Source organism: Perognathus longimembris, chromosome 8, assembly GCF_023159225.1.
Source record: "Perognathus longimembris pacificus isolate PPM17 chromosome 8, ASM2315922v1, whole genome shotgun sequence".
NCBI lineage: Eukaryota > Metazoa > Chordata > Mammalia > Rodentia > Heteromyidae > Perognathus > Perognathus longimembris.
Window position 1 is genome coordinate 17,264,728 of NC_063168.1, and position 18,731 is coordinate 17,283,458.

Genomic DNA, 18,731 nt, shown 5'->3' on the forward strand with positions numbered 1-18,731 from the left:
CATATACCAGTATCAAGATTATTTAAAATTAATTAATTTCCAATATTTTAAATAATCTTATTCATCTCACCGTATTCATGTGCATTTTAATTGAGTCCAAATTTTACGTGATGTTAAATGAGCAATAAGAATGCCCTGTAATTGATCTTTCTCTAGTTTTCACTTTACCAATTCAGATTCTACCTCTGTCACCCATTTGTGAGCTCACCTTGTCATATTTTTCTTGGAAGCTGAATTGAGAGAGATTCTAATTTGGTAAGAAGTCATTCAAATAGCAAGGAACATAAGTGTCTCTTAGGGCAGGCCTTTCAATACCTTGAGAATGACTAGGACTCTATTCAGCAACAATTATTATTCATCTCCAAGTTCCATTGCTATGTTTTGTTCATATCAAGAAAAACATTTTGTGAAATCTATTAAAACTCATACATTTTCATGTGCTGTCAGCTAGGAGTTCATTCTAACTCCTCCATCTCTGACCTGAACATTAAATTCCTATCTAGTGTAGGTTATGGCTCTGACGTTCTGACTTCATTATTACAGTGACATTCCTAATATATTTGAACTTTTAAAGGAGCTTTGGGAAGGTTATTGGCCTTGGCAGAGTGTTTGAAGTTTAGTGTGTATGCATAAAAATAAGACACTACATTTTTCCAATCTCACTGAGAATAAGATACAAAGAATAAATCTTTGAGTAGATAAAGATCAAAGGTCATGGGTGATTTTTATTATTTTTCTTTTGCCAGTCCTGGGGCTTGAACTCAGGGCCTGAGCACTGTCCCTGGCTTCTTTTTGCTCAAGGCTAGCACTCTGCCAGCTTGAACCACAGCATCACTTCTGGCCTTTTCTATCTATGTGGCGCTGAGGAATTGAACCAAGGGCTTTATGTTTATGAGGCAAACACTCCTGCCACTTGGCCAAATTTCTAGCCCCCTAATGGGTGATTTTTATATCTCCAGATCTATGTTTGTTATCTTTTTAAAGTTCAAATTGCTCATCAAATACTCTAAATTCTAGCAAATAAATAGTAAACATAATTAAATCTGCAGGTAATTATACCATGAATCACAATGTATATATACTCAGAATAGCATTTACATGTTTTAAAAGCTTGGTTCAACTTTCTCCCCATTTAATTCAGTGGCATTTAATAACATTTACCTTTTTTATATGGTATTGTCAAATTTTTCTTTAATTTCTGTCTTCCCTATTTTTTCTTCCCTCATACCTACTTGCTTCATCTTTTCTTTATTCTTTTTTTCAAAATACTGTGTAAACTAACTTAAGATTTAAAACATTAAACTGAGATAACAATACCAATTTACAAATTATTTGCCTGTGTAAGTTTTTTCTATTTTCTAACAGCTCTATTATTCTATTATAATCAAGTTGTAATAATTGGCTTATAAATGTATGTTCTAGCTTGAAATTTAATATGGATGGTGCCTTTAGGCTCTCAGAAATGGCTTAAGGCAGTGACTTCAAAATCAGTACAGCTACAAGAGTAGTGTTGGTTTTCAGATACCTTATACAGACACACATGCTAAACTGCTTCATTTCCTCATGACAACTTTTGGTCCCATTCTTTCCCATGACCTACTGAAATTTTCTTATCCACCACTAAAGTTAAAAAAAAGGATACAGGAAGCCTTTCCTAGTTTCTCTCTCTCTCTCTCTCTCTCTCTCTCTCTCTCTCTCTCTCTCTCTCTCTCACACACACACACACACACACACACACACACACACACAAATTCACATAAAACAAATATGCTGACAGGGTAACTAATGTTTTTTTAGCATTATGTCCACCAGGCCAGCATAAGACTCTAAAAATATGGCTTTCTGTTTTCAAATTCAAGTTTATGGTTTTGGGTAGGTCGAAATAACCTGTTGAAATCTTTTATCACTGTGATAGAGACTGGATGCTGACAAATACACCTTTGCCGGTGGCTTCCATATATTTTAGAGAAGCCATAATGTTTATTTATGGCTATAAACATGTGGGAGAAAAGAAAGCCAGTTCAAGTTGTGTTTCTTTTTCTTGATTAGATATGAGACTATATTAGCTTCTCCTGAATAATATAGCAACTTTGCCACAATAGACAACACAATAATTGGAGCCCAAAGCTTAGGTGCAATTTTCTTGGCAAAATCATTGAAAATTGGTGTGTATGGGGGTCTCACAATTCTTGACTCTTTTAGAACTTTCAAGGAAGTCATTTGTGGCTATTTTGCACTATTAGTGCATTGGCTTTAGTTATTTAATTTTTGTCTCCTTTGGCCATCAGTGAAGGAAGATGAAGAGTAAGATGGAAGCAGAAGTGGAAAGACAGCAAGCTACAGATGCAGATGTAGCACTACACAGCAGTCAAGCTTGGGGGAAACAGGTCATGAGGAGCCCAAGAGCAGGCCCATAATTAAGCAAAATGATAGCAAATTTTCACAAGGCATTTGCCTCAGAATTATTATAAAGTTGTATAACATTCCTCTAAAAGAAGCCTTCTTCCATGCAAGGATTTATGAACTTTGCCACTAAGACTCAAAGAAGGGAGCAGGCTTCTTGATGGTGTTCTCAGTCTCAAACACCTCCACAAATGCCAACAATGCCAGGGATAAAAGCCAGTGATGGTTTGGACTACATCTAAATGGAGGAGAAGACAATGGAAATGAAACTCTGAAGGTGGAGATGAACAATGGGTACTGAGAGAATGATGGAGAGCAGCTCTGCCAGTCAAATATCACCCAGATGCGATTGTGGAGTCTGAGATCCACAAAGATGCTTTACGCATCCATATACACAATAAGATTTGAAAAGTAACAAATGAAAGCACACAAGGCAAGCTGAACAAACAGCACTCAATTCCACAGGTGCTATATGCAGATGGACATGAAAGCTGAATGGTATGGAAAAACTATACCATCAAGGCTGAAGATAAGAAAAGAAGCAAGGCAGATGTTATGTATTGAGCACTTCTTGGTGAGAGAATATTGATAACATCCAGTTTAGGAGAAAGGACATATTGCAAGACAGATTGCTCTTGGCTGTGGAAGAATGTTGAAGCGGGATCATTTTGGAAATGCAAAGAGGTGACTGTGCTTTGGGAAGAGGCACAAAATAGCCAATTTATTGAGCTCAAAGGTAGGGCTTCATGAAATGGGCTTTCCAGATGGTATCTCAATACAAGCCAGATCATTTCTTTTCCCAGTTATGCTTTCTGCGAGCCAAACACTATAGGTATGGACATTTCTGAGATCAATAATGACATAAATGTATTTTACATATTTTTTAATCAAATGGCTAAACTGAAAAAAATGGCCTCAGGGGGAATGAGTTTTATGACTCATTTGATTTCAAGATTCACCAGGTTGATAATGTCATATTCATACTCTTCACACTTAATGTGGCTGCAGCATGTTTGACTGGGAAAAGAACTAAAGGTGATAGAGCCATACTTCTGAACTTGCAAATAAATGGTTTACAATAAATGGCACCTTGATTTGAGAGGAAGGGGTTGAGGGAGAAGAAGCCAAGGTGACGAACCTCAACACATATTTGGAAATCTTGCCAAGAAATCATGACTCTTCTGAATATTCATTGAGCTACTTAATTCTATGCATTTGATGGAAATGATTCTGATAATTATATTTTATGAGAAGGAAGCACTGGTGTGATTTGGAAAAGAATATACAATTGTTAGTGTTTGACAACTATGTGAGATGTTGGCAACAGCACATCAAAGTGTTTTGAATTCAAACATTTTCTGGCTTTCAAGGGTTATTGATAACCTAGTATGCATTGGAACCTGATAAATGGATTCCTATTGTTTTAGTCATCTCTAACATGTGAACACAATCCACACGTAGAGAGGCTGGCTCCTGAACAGAGAATGAAAATTACTAGGACTAACAAAGAAAAGTAGACTCACAATGAGTAAATATAGAAAAGCCCCAAATAATTATAATAGTCACAGCTTGGCAATGAGTTTTCAGACTATGAAATTAGTTTTCTTGTGAAGAATGGAGATTTTACAAGGCCAGTATAAACACCGGATAATTGGAAAATCAAATTGTTCTTTGTGAGATGTTGTAAGGTCTGGAATAATGGTGATAACATTAAACTCCATTTGAGTCACTGAACTTTTGTGTTTTAGCAGTACTGTTGCCAAGAATCCTTGCTGTGGGTGTGTAACAGTGGGAGCTTTACGTTGTGAAGCCCAAATTCCAGCTTACCCCTGACACAATGAGCTCTCCTCCCAGATTCTGTACTTCTGCCTTCACCTTGCTGCAGATATTGAGCTGATGGCAATACAAGGCAATTCGCTGAAGGTAGGCTAATAAATCCTGCTTACATGCTGAATCAGGACACTATAAAAAAAAAGTGATCTCAATTAGTAAGTACCGTCCGATTTCAGGCACTTGCTATATAAAAGCTGGAGGATGCAAAGGTTTCAGTGTCATATGCTTTAATTATACTCATTACATGCAATATTTTTATAATGCATTTGAGAAAGGCCACATTCAGTAGTTTAGACTGATGAACTCTACTTTGATCTTACAAAGACATTATTTAAGATTATTTAGAAGGGAGTTTGAGATATCTTCATGTTTATGACTTTTCATAAGTTATCCTCTAAACTCTTAAGGAAACTAAATATTCTATGGTGGGTTACTGAACTTTTCTTCAACCTTCACTGCATGAAAAGCTACTTTATAACATGAGTCAAGCAATAGATACCAGAAGTACATCATTCTATGTGGTAATCTCTCTGCCATGGCATAGGAGAGAATTCAAATTCAATTAGCTGAGTACAATATCATTTTATTTCCCTTCATTTTCTAAGAAGTACCCATTTACTAAAAAGTTGTTCACATTTTTTGGAGTTTTCTATTAATTAAAAAATGGAAACAAAATACATTTCTTTAAATGAAAGACTTTTTCATAATCATTGTAGCAGAAATAGATTTGAATTAAATTCATAAGACCAACAACATAGTCCTTCAGTGGACATATAAGAGTTGACTCTCACTGGTGTGTTTGCAGTCACTATAACTACATTGGGTAGATGTCCATTAAGTACACAAAGAATTTAGATGAATATTTCTCTGAACAACATAGATAGCTCTTTGAAATATTTCTGAGGCTTCAAATGCCAATGGCTACCAAGTAAGTAAGGTATATTTATTTTGCTATCAAATGTTTAGTTTGAATTGCTTCCCTGTTATTTAATTGGTCTGGCTCAAATTGGCACTTAAAAAGAACATTTAGTGCAAAGATCTTTGGTGAAATACTGGGGGAAAAAGTACCTATAGCCAAAATTGAAGTGTGTTATTTAGAATAAAATCATGAGACAGAGAGTAAAGCTCAGTGGTAGTGTACCTGCCTAGCATGTGCAAGGTTCTGGCTTCAGCCTTTAGTACCACAAAACAAAGGTAGAAAAGATTGAATTAAATTTTTAAGCTCAAGGGAAGGAAATATCTTATCAATAGTAGAGCCAGTGGTTGAACATAACTGTTATTGAATAAACAATAAAGGAGTTTCTTTGATACAAAAAAACCAACCCATAGTGGTATATTTTGTACTGACTGCATTTGTCAATGAAGAATCCTACAGAGACTGTTTTTAGCTTTCTACAAGTATTTAATACTGTAATATTTATCCTACTCCAGGGACTCGTATACTAGAAAGAATTGACTTTAAAATTATATCTCCGCAGAGGACTGACAAAGCTTTCAACATAAATACCTTGCAGCAAATTGAGAGTTCTATCTCAATGGAACAGTAATTAAAAATGCAGCGGTCCATAAAAAAGTTTACATTGCATGCGTATCTCAAATCTTCATAAAAATATTTTCAAGCAAAATAAAGACAACCAATCCCCTCTTTGGTAATGATGATTCTATTCTATTACTTAAGCTGAAGCGGTTAAAATACATATTTAAAAGGGCATCACAGACCAAGAAAAATATCCTTTGTACCTTGGAAATAGTTATAAGATTTGAGACAGAAATACTCTATTCAGAGAAAATGTTACCAAAAACTGCAAGGTGTTTCATAGCTCAAGATACAAAGAATAAGTTAGATTTCAACTTCATCTCCTTTATATTTCAATTAAATACTATGTCATTTAATCTCATAATAAATCCAGAATCCTCTGAACGTGTGTGTGTATGTGTGTGAGTGATCTATCTGTATTTTTATATGTGGGTTCTATATTTATCATGTATTAAAAGAAATGTTGGCTATAGTTCATGTTGCAATGCTCACAATAATGATCCCAAAATGTAAGAACATAAACAAGATCACACTAAGACATACTTCCAGTCATTGAGACTCAGTGTGCAAATGGAAAGGCCTTTGGATGTCCATTCAGTTTTCACTCCCAGGAAGAAACCCTTTCTCAGAAGTCTTCTAGTCACCATCAGTTGCTAATAACTTTGTACATTTGAACTTCCCTCAACATTTGCAAACGAGACAGTGGCTTTCTTTTTTGGTTGGTGATAGTTATTTATTTATTTACTTAATTAATGTATTGGCCAGTTCTAGGCCTTGAATTCAGGACCTAAGCACTGTTCCTATCTTCTTTTTGCTCAAGGCTATCACTCTAACACTTTAGCCACCGTCCCACTTCTGGCTTTTTCTATATATGTTAAAGTGTTGCTGAGGAATTGAATCTAGTGCTTCATGTATGCCAGGCAAGCACTCTACCAACAGGCCATATTCCCAGCCCCTGGTTGGTTATTTTTGTTTGTTTGTTTTTTTGGTGTGGTTTGCTTACTTTTTTTCAGTTAGATCATTGTCTTCCTGTTCTTTGGCCTGAACTTGCTGCAAAGCATACAGATCTTTGGAGAAAAGCTCAACTTGTGTTCTGAAGCATGGCATCCATACAGCCCCAAAATTAGCAATGCTAATAGTTTAGTCATCATCTACTCCAAATCCACAGACTCTCAAATTATGGTAATTCTTAATGAATTTTTCCAAATAAAAATAAGACTTCCCTCATATTAGCCATTCTGTACATAAATACAATTAAAATAAGAATTTGTTAACTGAAATGCTAAGAGTTTAGTCATTTAATAGGTTGCCTTTATAAGATTAATAAATTGGATACTGCCTTGAAGCAGAGTTTGGGACACTGAAGATAGTAAGAGGTTTAAGGAGCAACCATAATAAGAAATAAAGAAAGAAAATGTAGAATGCAATATAGACTCTCAAAAGCCTGGACTTAGAGGCATCTATGGAGAAGGAAATATTGTCCAATATCTCAAGTCCATTATTACCTAGTAAATTTATGTTTATTATAGTGTTTTCATATAAACAATGGTACATGAGATATTTTCATTTCAGACTCTTATGTTGAAATGATATTTGAAACAGTTCAAACTAAAAACTGTTTTGAACTATTGCTTAAAGTGCTCAATCCTTTGTTAGCTGGAAATGTTTATTACCTAAAATATTCATAGAAAGAAATATAACTTTATTGCAACAAGGCAATTCCAGCAGGATTTTAGAGTTCTAGTTCAAGCCAAATAAAATAAAAAGGTAGAAATAAACTCAAATATTCTAGATAAGACTGAAAAGTCCTTTGGTCTATCCTAGGTTGGTATGAGAACAAGGGCATATTTTGACAGTTTCACTTATAGTTGATGCTTTTGAGTCTGGGTTAAAATATAACTGAAATCAGAAAGTGTTTGATCATGTATATTAATTCTATTTATAACAGAACATAAATGCTTATGAAGCCTACTACAGAAAACCAATACTCAATAGCAAAAGGTATGCTTTCATTAGTATGCTTTTCTTATTATGCTTTCTTAATACAGCTTTTAAAACAACCAAGAATTCTCAGGTTCCCCAAATTATATTTTTGCCTATTCTCCAGATGGCCTGAGGTCCCTTCATTTAGTTTGCATTCTAGTCATGGTAGGCTCCCTGTTTTCTAATTATTACACAAACATCAAATTGTGACCCATCCTATCTATAAACCTCTGCCAATCCAATTTTCTGCCCACATGGAAGGTTGTTCTTTCCTAATTTATTTATCCATGTAGCTGGCTAACAAAGTTGTCTTCTAAACATTTCCAAGAAAGAGGTGGAAAAATATAGCATTAAAGTTCATCTTTAAACAGTACTATGAAAATAAAACCAAATAAAAGGGCTTAGGTAAGGATTTCTTATAAAATGGTATTTGTCAAGAACCCCCTACCCCCAACAAAAATGGTTCTGATTCTTTGTTTTTGCCGCATTATATAGTATAAATGACCTTCTGAATACAATGGCTGAGATAGTCTGTGACTATGCCTGGATGCCATCTCCTAAGTAGCAAGTGCTCTTCTCTGCTAAACAATTTTGGTCATAAACCTTAGGAGTCTTTCTGGAGCCAAATCCACCTTTGCTATCTCAGCAGAGGCAAAAGCCAGTTTGTAAAACATTAGTGATTGTCTGCAGTACATTTTTCAAAGGCAATTTATTGGGTCCATAAAACTGATTACAGAAGCCCAGTGCTGATGAATAATTCCTCTCACCATGTGCCACCTCTTCTTCTTATGTTACCTGATCAGCCACAGCGCGGGCTAATTTGTCCATTCTAGAACCTGCTTCAGCAATCTTCTTAGCAGCATTAATGACATCTGATGTATTTTTCAACGGGCCTTTGCCTCTGAAATAACATATATGGCATAGTTAGAAATTTACTTCATGATATAAAAGAAACAAGCCTACCATATCTGTTGTCTGACTCTAGTTTCCTATTTGATATGGTGCTGGCCATGTCAGTGGAATTTTCTGTTTTCTCGGTATATGTCAAATTCCATGACAGTCGTCTATGTTTCACTTTGGGAATAGTTCCCCATGTTTGGATATGCATGTTCACATTTTATCTTCCCATAGATTTCTATTATTCATATACAGTGGTCAATTTGAGAAGATGATCATCGTAAGAGCAATGGAAATGTAGTACTTAATGTTTATTATATACCTGGTGCTGTTATGGGTACTATTTTATCTTTATAACAACCCTAGTAAGAAAGTATCATTTCCAGTTTACCAGAGAATAAAATGGCTCAAAAAACTTACCTCATTGTCTACCTTTAAGACAGATATTAAGTGATACATTCTAAAATTTAAGCAGAGACAAAGGTACACATATTACTTTCCTCGCCTGACCAGCATGCACATACCAATGGATTTTTGAGTCCACTGTGGTGCTTTGACAAGTTACTGTCTCTTCATATAACTGAGGAGTGTCTAACTAGAATTTCAGAAGTTTTAAAATGGCACATTTTTTGTGTTTTGTTCTTCTGCTACTGACTTAAGAAGGGACAGTTAAAGCACTGTAACTGAGGATGTCTTCATGCTGGCCAAACCAGCACCTCAATATTTTCACACTGGGATTTCAGTTAAGTAAACTCTTTAATTTAATTTAAAATATTGATTACAAAGGCAAAGGAAATTATGCCGCATCATAAACCTTTAAAGAAAATGTAATGTGCTATAACTTCATTCCCTCTTCTTGAGAGGTAAATAAGGAATAGGCTAAATATGTTTATTCTTTTTTTTTTTTTTAGTAATGTTACTTTTCCTGGTCTCCATCCTTATGTGCATCTAAAAATCAGTGCATATTTTTTAAGACTAAGGATTGAATTCCTATAGTTAGAAATGTGACGGAATGAGATGGAGAGAAAAAGTCCTCAGAAGGGACTTATTTAGACCACATGGAGCTGTGCAATGATCACCATTGTTACATAATAACATTTTACTAAATGGAAGGCTTAAAATTCAAATAAAAGGCAATTTGTTCTGTTTTCGTCTTCATTCTCCTTCTGGTAATTTCTACATTAAGTGCAAAAGGAATATATATTAGGTATATATATAAATGTTTAAACACAAATCTAGGGAGATTCTCAGTATTAACTCATCTACAAATACAATGATTTCCAGTTACATTAAGATTTCAAAATATGAACCGGGGTTTGGCATTTAAGTTTTATGTAACATGGATGAGTTAAAGATCCTGTAACAATGTAGCTCCTGTTTCTTGAAAGTTTTCTTTTAATTATTTTCTCTAAGCTTCTTCCTTGTAATTTGTTTTGCATTTTTAGCATCAATTAACTTGTACAAAGAGGTCTCATTTTGATGTGCACACATAGCCATCCATATGATATACCTTGTTTAGACTCAGCCCCTCCATCACTCTACCTCAACTCTCTCCTCCCCCTTTTCCTAGAGGAATCTTAACAAGCTTCATTGTTCTATTGTTATGCAGGCCTCCAGTTGGCCACATTTATCTTCCTTCACACTCTCCATTCATCCTTCTCTCTCTCATGAGTACCCACATACTTTGTGTTCTTTTCTGTGTTTTCTAAAGGAAGATTGGACGCAGACTGTATTAATGCGTATGACTGTGTGTGTCTCTGTAACTTTCAGATCTTAGAAAAAGTTTCACTCCGTTTTTTTTTTACACTGATATAATGCATGCTACTTGTCCCTCCCTTGTAGTCTTTAAGAGCTGCACTTTGAATTTTCATTGCTAAGGAAATACGTTATTTGAAGAATTTTAAAGGATCTAAGAAAACTCTTCCTCATGAACTTTACATGAAATTTTTCAACAACTGATTCTCACAAAAATGTGCAAAGTCAGTGAAGAATGTTTATGTAGAACATGTATTTTTTTGAGCCTCAGGCCCATGGTCTTGTAGTTATACTGAAAAGAAGCTATTTCCTTTTTATTCCACTGAATATTATAAGTCCTGGACCCACTCAAAGATTATTATAAACAAAAACAAAAATGTTTTCACTTCAAAATTCAGATTTAGATTCAACTCAAATTCTTGGGAGTGGAAAGCTGGATGTGTAGGGGTAAGGTAGAAATAGCTCATGAAATTAACCATAAAAATGTTTACAAGACCAGATATTTTCTCATAGTTGAGGACTGAAACCCTCAGATGGAACCTACAAACTGTAGAGGGATTTTATACACTCAAAGAGAAATGAGAAAGAAACCTTGCACCCTGAATCACAACTTAGTACACTTTTTGCTAAAAAAAAGTGAAAGTAATGCTCAAACAAAAATATGCCTAATGCCATACATTTGTAACAAAATAAATAAAACATTATCTGACTTAACATTTAGAATAGGAAGAAACAAAATTAAATGAGATTAATGAGTAAGAAAATGTAACACACTAGAATAAACCCTAAAACTGAGTTTGAATAATAAAAAGAACAGATGCAGAAAATGTATTTAGATTCCTACCACGAACATATGTATATATGTGTGTGTATACACATATATGTGTGTATATACATATGTATACACACATACATATATATATATGAGCAAATATTCAAAACTGAATATGGCTTGAAATCACCCTAGGAACAGAAAATTCAAAGTATCATAGAACTCTTTTCCTCAAATTGTATATAACTTGAGAACCTGAATAAAGAAACTTTGTAGGAAAGAATACTTTGCTATAGCTGACTAGAAGGAAGATTTTAAAGAAACAAAATCCTGTGTTTTCCAGGAAAAAAAGGCAACAGATCTGTCACAGCTCATCAGAAACAAAACAACAAAAGCAACCAAAATTCTAAGTTACCCAGTGCTCAGAATATAAATTCTGAACAAGCCTAAGTTTAAATGGTTTGTTTTCTAAAGATTTCTCAATTTGCCTAACATGAAAGGGAATTCGGCAATAAGGGAATGTAAAGAAGGTATTTGCAAATATATTGGACCACATGAAGCCCTTTTCAGAACTAGGGCTTCATACAATCTGCTGCAGGAAATTTCTCCCATCAGTTACCACAGTAGGAAGATACACAATAAAGCCACTGAATGTACCTGGGAAGTTCTGGAAAGCCTGGGATTATTAGGAGCAGGAGTTGTACTGTTCTAGGAGGTTTTGCTTTCTTTTCATCTAAGTTCAAAGATTAATGTTAATTTTTAAGAGACAGTTTTGCACCTTGCTCATGAATGAAATCTGAGCTATTGCGATCTTCATTTCTTATTACTGGGACATCAGACCGGAACACAGTATTTCTCAAAAATGACATAAAAAAAATCCACCCAGGCAGGGTAGTGCTACTGCCAATGCCCATGAGGTGAGAGTCAAGAACGAAGCAGGACAAAGGACACAAGCCATAATCAGTTTTCTACTCCATGAAGAAGTTATTACAAGAATAATGAGGCAGAACTTCTCCAATTTTAATAATAATAGAGTGGATATCATTGAGATTACTGAATCAAATTAATGAATTAGCCAGTGCTAAGAATAAAACAAGATAATAAATTCAAGAGTGCTTTTTTGTACCCACATTGCCTTTAAAAATATAAATCGACAAGAGTAGCCAATCTTTAATTGCTAATCAGCCACATCCTTTCCTTTAAAGAGAAAATAAAATGTTCATGGGAGTGCTTAAGATGAAGCTGAAATTCTTCCACCATGCAAGTGGAAAACCCAAGGGCAATAATAACAATGCACAAGCCAAGTGGCATGAACTTAGGTGAGAGACCACAAGAAAAGGCCCTGGTCAGCTGCTTCTCGCAAAGGAGCAGGTTATGCAGATGGTCACAGCTTGCCGCTATCTTCTGTGTTGTACCTGCATCAAAAGCCTCTGTCTCTCTTTATTACTTATCCTACTCCTCCCTTTGTACTCATGGAGAAGCACAAAAATACTCATAGAGTGGGAAAAATAATAAGCGGTAACATTATGGACATACAAATGATTACATAAAATTCCTATGGACTTGAACCAGCCTGTTTATTATACTTCTGACTAATAAAAAAGTCTGTCTTATTTAACATCTCCTCACATGACCTACTCAAAGATATTTCTGTTCATTATTCACAGTTCAATATAAACTGGAGCATTTTAAAATGTTCCCCTGATCAAGACTAGCAACATGGCTAGATTCATTATTCACTTTAGACTAATGAGATTATTTGTTCCAGTGGTTATTAATGGGTTGCATAATATGAATCAGATAAAATACCAATAAAATGTTGAAAGCAAGCAAATTAAGTCATTATAGGCCTTGGGAAGCAATGATTGAAGCTGCCATGAGCCTGACTTGTAAGAAATTCAGACATAAATGATGGCTCAGACGTTTTTCCTAATATGACTTTTGGGATATATATTTGTAAAGTTGATGAACACTAACCCAATGTACAAATTTGAACTTCTAATGAATATGATGACATTTAAAAGTCCTGAAGGTCACTCTTATAACACTGAAGTCATTTCACTGAAGTCAAAACAATTTAAAAATATTTGGGCGGGCGGGGGGAGCAGCAAGCAGTGTCATTAGTACATATTGGTCAGAGGCAAAGGGTAGAAGGGAATGACTCAGAGATGTTCCATATTTAATTACAACCTACCATCAACTTTGTCTTTCTCTTATTAGAAGCATTCATCAACCATTAAAAACTTAGTTACCCTTGTGTGATGCACTGACATTACATCTTACAAGGTTTTAATAGCAAATATCATGTTGAATCATTAAAATATCTCTGTGGGTATTTTTAATAATGCCATAAAACAATAATTGGCATTTGACAACATAATTAATACTTGGATTACTACTTTGGATATAAAAACTTTGGACTTAATAAGCCAAGTGTGAACTCCTCATCATTTTGCAACTAGAAAGAAAACAAGATACTTGCCCCAAATCACCTGATATTCTGACTCAAAATATATAGAGACCTTTTCATTGAATTTTGGTCTCCCTTAAGTTTGTTCCCTGTGTAATAGGAAGGACAGAGAATTGTACCGTGCATTTATAAAAGAGAGCAAAAGGCAATGATAGAAACAACAATGAGCTCTGATGAAAAAAAGGACTCCTGACAAAAGTCTGACTTGTCTGTGGAACTTATCAAAAGCACCACTCAGAATTAAAGGTGATAACACATATATGATTTTTACTTTCCCTGTCACTATTCTGGAATCTGAAGTTCTTGTACCTGATTTAACTACTTGCTGATATTAATGCTAAATCATGAGATAGTATAACAATTTATTGTATGGCATACACACCTTTTCCCCCAAAGGGACATTGATAAATAATTTACCTTCAGAATAATATTTAAACACATTCCAAAATAGCACAGATGAGAGATGAGGCAGCCATCCCTTGGGGGCTTGATTATATGACTGCCTTAGTATAATTAAAATAATACAAATTATAAAAATGAATGTTATCTTAGTCTAAACAAACCTATCTGGCAGAAGTCCAGACCATTATTTTTATTTATGCTTGTAAATTTCCAATACCACCACCTTGGTTTGAGGTAATAAGTTTTCACTGTTATACATCTGGGTTTAATGAGAAAATTGTCTCCCTCTCTCTGTGCCTCACCTTGTGAAGTCTGTCATTTCCATCATGATCATACACATCTGCTTGGCCAGAACAATGATATCATTGCCGCTGTCATCCCACTTGGCCACCTCAGCATCCAGCTTGCTTTTCTCTTGGTGGAATATCTCCACCTGTTCAGCTATTTTTGCTTTTTCTTCCTGTGGTAACTGCGCCATGATGGCCTGTGTGAGTTATAGGAGAAAAAAGTGTTACTAATAGTGACAAAGGAAGTACAGACTGTATGTTGATTCTGTGTGCTGTGGATGACAAAACCAGACCTGGAAAAGATTTATAAGATGTCCATCCATACTGGAAAGTATTTCTTCTCCATCACAGAGATCCAAGAATACAAGCTGGCCTGGTCCCCCAATTCCCTGTCCTCACTCCCTTACATAAAAGATTGAGAGATTCAAAGGTACATATGCACTGACAGTAACAGAACTCCTCTGTCTCTTTGATGACATATGTTTGTTCAAAAGAATCTATTCTTGACAATTTTTATATTTGGTCTCAGAAAACTTTTACCAGATGAAAGAATGTACCTCTTTCAACACTGAAATATGTTCAGAAAAGGCAAAAAGAGAAAGAAAAAGCCTTCTGTTGCTGAGAAGGAAAGGAATTTTAAACAATATATGAGTATCCAAATAAAGTGGGAAGGCTTTTTGGATTGAAAATGAAAGCATGCACAGAGATGCCAAATGATTGCCCTTCTTAGAGTACTCCAGCCATTCCTAACCTCTGTCCTCCATCACCTTGTCTGTAGAAATCACAGATAGCTATAGCCTCCTGCAGAGGGGTTATAACAGGAGAAAAGTACAGGTTATCTCTTAACCCAAACACTTAGGGCCAGATATGTTTCAGATTTGGGAATTTGATGGGGGAGTTTGGAAATGCTAGTATAGACTTGATTGAGAATCCTCAATATAAACTATTCAAACTTTGAAAATTTTTTGAGCCTTGTATTTTAGTGCTTGAAATGTTCAGAGCATTTCAGATTTTGGATTTTCATATCAGGAATGCTCGACTTCTCCAGAATCAGGAAGCAAAAATCACTTCCCAATAGTTGCCAGGTAAGGAGATGTAGAAAAGAAAGAATATTCTACCTTATCATTATGTATAGACTCTTCCTTTGCAACTGTTGCCAACTCCAAATTATATTAGTAAACCCAAAGATCAATACTTGAAACACTTTTGCAATCACTTGCAAATGATGAGAAAGCCTCAGCAGCAGCAAAAAAAAAAGTCACTTGACATAAATATATACAGATGAGGATGAACAAGACTGTTCTCTTCTTTTTGTAGCCCATAATATGAACAGTTGTCCTCTTTATGGTCTATTTAGTGCTTTTTCAGGTGGACATTGTGCTGTCTGAAAATGGTATGCAAGCATAGCATTGAAGTGCCTACGTCCCTGAGTACCAGAAAGCTGTAAAGTGCTTCCTTGAGATAGCATTTCTGCTGGACATATTTGTTTAAGCATTCATTAGGGATACTGGCCTTGAGTTCAGGGTTAATGAATCAAAAATATTTACCTAGAAATACCCATTTAAATGTGGTTATATATGGATAGGATGAAGAAAACAGTAAATTACAACTCTCAGGAGCCTTACTCTGTGCTTTAGGAGAAATGCTTAAAAATCCACTCATTAAGAGTTGATGGTTATTTTATAGACCAAAACTACCACCAATAACAAGAACTGAGTATGTTTGCTAGTAACCATTTCTGCAACAGATTCTAAGTGAAATGCATAACATTTCACCTCATTACATTCTCTCACACAGGAGCCCAGGGAGATTACTTCTGCACTTCCTTTGGTCCTGGAATGCATGTATTTTATAGGAGACCACAAAAGCCTGACTTGTGGATCTATAGTTTGGTAATAAGTAAGTCAAACTATTTTAGGAAACTTAATAAATCATAAATCTTGACCTAATGTGAGTGAAGTAATTAGAAGAAACAAATCTAGAGTCTAACAGAAATATCAATGGACATGAACTTAGAAAGAAAGTGAGTTCCATAGAGCTTCATCAATTACTTGGATGAAGACCTTATCCCTATCCTTAGTTTCTTCAGACATCTTTGAATATAAAATAACAGTAACAGATAATGATATCCAAAGATAGTAGGTAGCAAGTAAAATTGGTTTTGTCCATAAACATAAATTGAAGATAACCCTACATGATACTATTATTTACATTATTTTACCATTATTTCTGCTGCTAGGTTTTTCTTTCCATTTATCCACTGGCAAGGGGAGAATTGATTCTAGAGTCTCTGTAGCTATCCACAAATAGAAGACAGGAATGATTGTTTTAGTACATACATAGATACCAATACCATGCTGGAATTTGTCAAATAAATCTTCTCAATCATTCTAGTAGATCTATTATTCCTATTTTAATAATAATGATATCTAGGCCTAGGGAAACTAATGATATTCTTGATTTCACACAATTAACAAGCTGTAGAACTGAACTCAAACTCCAGTGAACTAATACCATATTTAACCATTAGGAACCATAACGTTACTGTAGAAGGCCATGTACCATGCATGACACTGCCTAGCATTCCAAGTCCAGTAGGGCAATGGAAGGAGCCTAAAAACACAAACAGTGCCCACTATGTTCTACATCCTGAATGGAGGGTTCATGTGCAGAGAAAAAGGGGCATCTTTATCTGATTCACATAAATGTGTTCTTGGACTAGTGGCTGTCCAGGTATTGCACCTTTTGCTTAGAGATTTCCATGTTTATTAACTTTAATTCATGCTTATGTTTGACCATATAGAATGTGTTTATATGTGTATAAAATTATAATCTATACATTATAAAGCCAGACTGGTTTAAATACTATAGTTAAACTATTTAAAATTCTACACTTCTAATTTTAATATATATTTATGTACCATAAAAGGACATACTATGAAAGTTTCATATAAACATTTGTAATACTATATTAATTAAGGAAGACATTCTGTTAAATTTTGATAGATTTACAGAAACTAAATGTACATTTTTTTCAAAGCATCCTTGCCTGATATCCTAATGCTCTCATATTTATAAAGCCTTGTCATACAATAGAGGTAATCAGCACAGGTTCTAAACCACTACTACAAAATAAATTTACTTTGTGCATCTCTATAAAAAGAAATACACACACACACACACACACAGAGAAATAGTATCCTCCAGACTTATAAAATCTGAACATATTCAGTGCCCAGGTATAAAAAAAAATGTATCTTTCAGTGTCCTCCAAAGATTAATTTGTTCATTGAGTGGTATACATTTTTTCTGTCAACTATAATACTTGAATTTTCATTGTGCAATTCAGCACTTGAATATTAACTCTTCACTTTATTCATTAATTTCTATTAATTCCCTGTACCTGAGCTCTTGATATGTTTCATGTTTAAGATAAAGATATTCACATCCTGCTAAGAAAAGCAGCTCAGTAAATACCTTTTGATTGACTGCTTAAGTTTATTTCACTCACTGAATCAACATAATTCAAGAGAAGTTGCCAGACCGACAAACAATTTTTAAGGACACAATTCTGAACTAATAGCAGCCCCTCCAAAATGGATTTGCAAAGATGTTATTTTGGTTGTAGGGTTCTTGACCTGCATAAAGCACTTAATGGGGTATGACTTGGGGGCAAATGTCATTACATTTTCTACAGCTTATGCAGCTATCAATGAGCTGAAATCTTTTCCTAAATATTTTTTAAATGCTCTTGGCTTTTAAAAATTCATAATTGACCTTTTCTGAAACTGGAATTTAAAAAAAGGTTATCTATAAACAGTAGATCACAAACTGCAAAATTTGCAAGTTAATCAAATTAAAATTCAACACATGAGTTTTAATTAGGTCTTATCAATGTAACTCAGCAGTTTGAAATGTTAACACATTAAAGCCAGTCTAGCTAGATGAAAAAAAAAAAAATAAAGACTGGCTCCATTAAAATTAAATTCAATATGAAATGTATGACAGGAAGTTGCTCACTCCTTCAAACTATGGGAAAGTGAGAAGAATGCTTTTCAAGGCCAAAGAGTGAAAAGACAAAGCAGCTTCCCTGGCTTTGTGAGGTGATTACTCGGATCATTCAATGTTTCTATTGCTTCTATCAGCTTCAGCCCAGCCCGGTTTATCTGGCTGCTCTAGGGCCCAAACTGGGGGCCCTATTTTTTACCTCACTTCCCATCTTTTCTCTAAGGTGTAAAACTACCAATGCAAACATAGATCATTCAACTTGATCTCCATTTCCTCTTCAACCTAAATCTCCAAGAACAGATATTTTCCCAATGTTCACTATTGAAACATATGTGCCATCAAACTTAAATGTATAGATCGAGTTTAACATCAAGGCCTCCAGTA

General features: G+C 34.8%; 1 protein-coding gene across 1 annotated transcript in view; it reads right to left on the minus strand.

The window, feature by feature from the left end:
- Positions 1 to 18,731, minus strand: part of Ctnna2 (catenin alpha 2) — a 1,054,352-nt gene that overhangs the window by 32,860 nt on the left and 1,002,761 nt on the right. Inside the window, exons 17-19 of the mRNA XM_048352594.1 lie at positions 14,355 to 14,536; positions 8,552 to 8,657; positions 4,231 to 4,365 (exon numbers count right to left, since the gene is read on the minus strand). Coding sequence (XP_048208551.1) covers positions 4,231 to 4,365; positions 8,552 to 8,657; positions 14,355 to 14,536 — 423 coding nt within the window. The remainder of the gene's footprint in view (positions 1 to 4,230; positions 4,366 to 8,551; positions 8,658 to 14,354; positions 14,537 to 18,731) is intronic.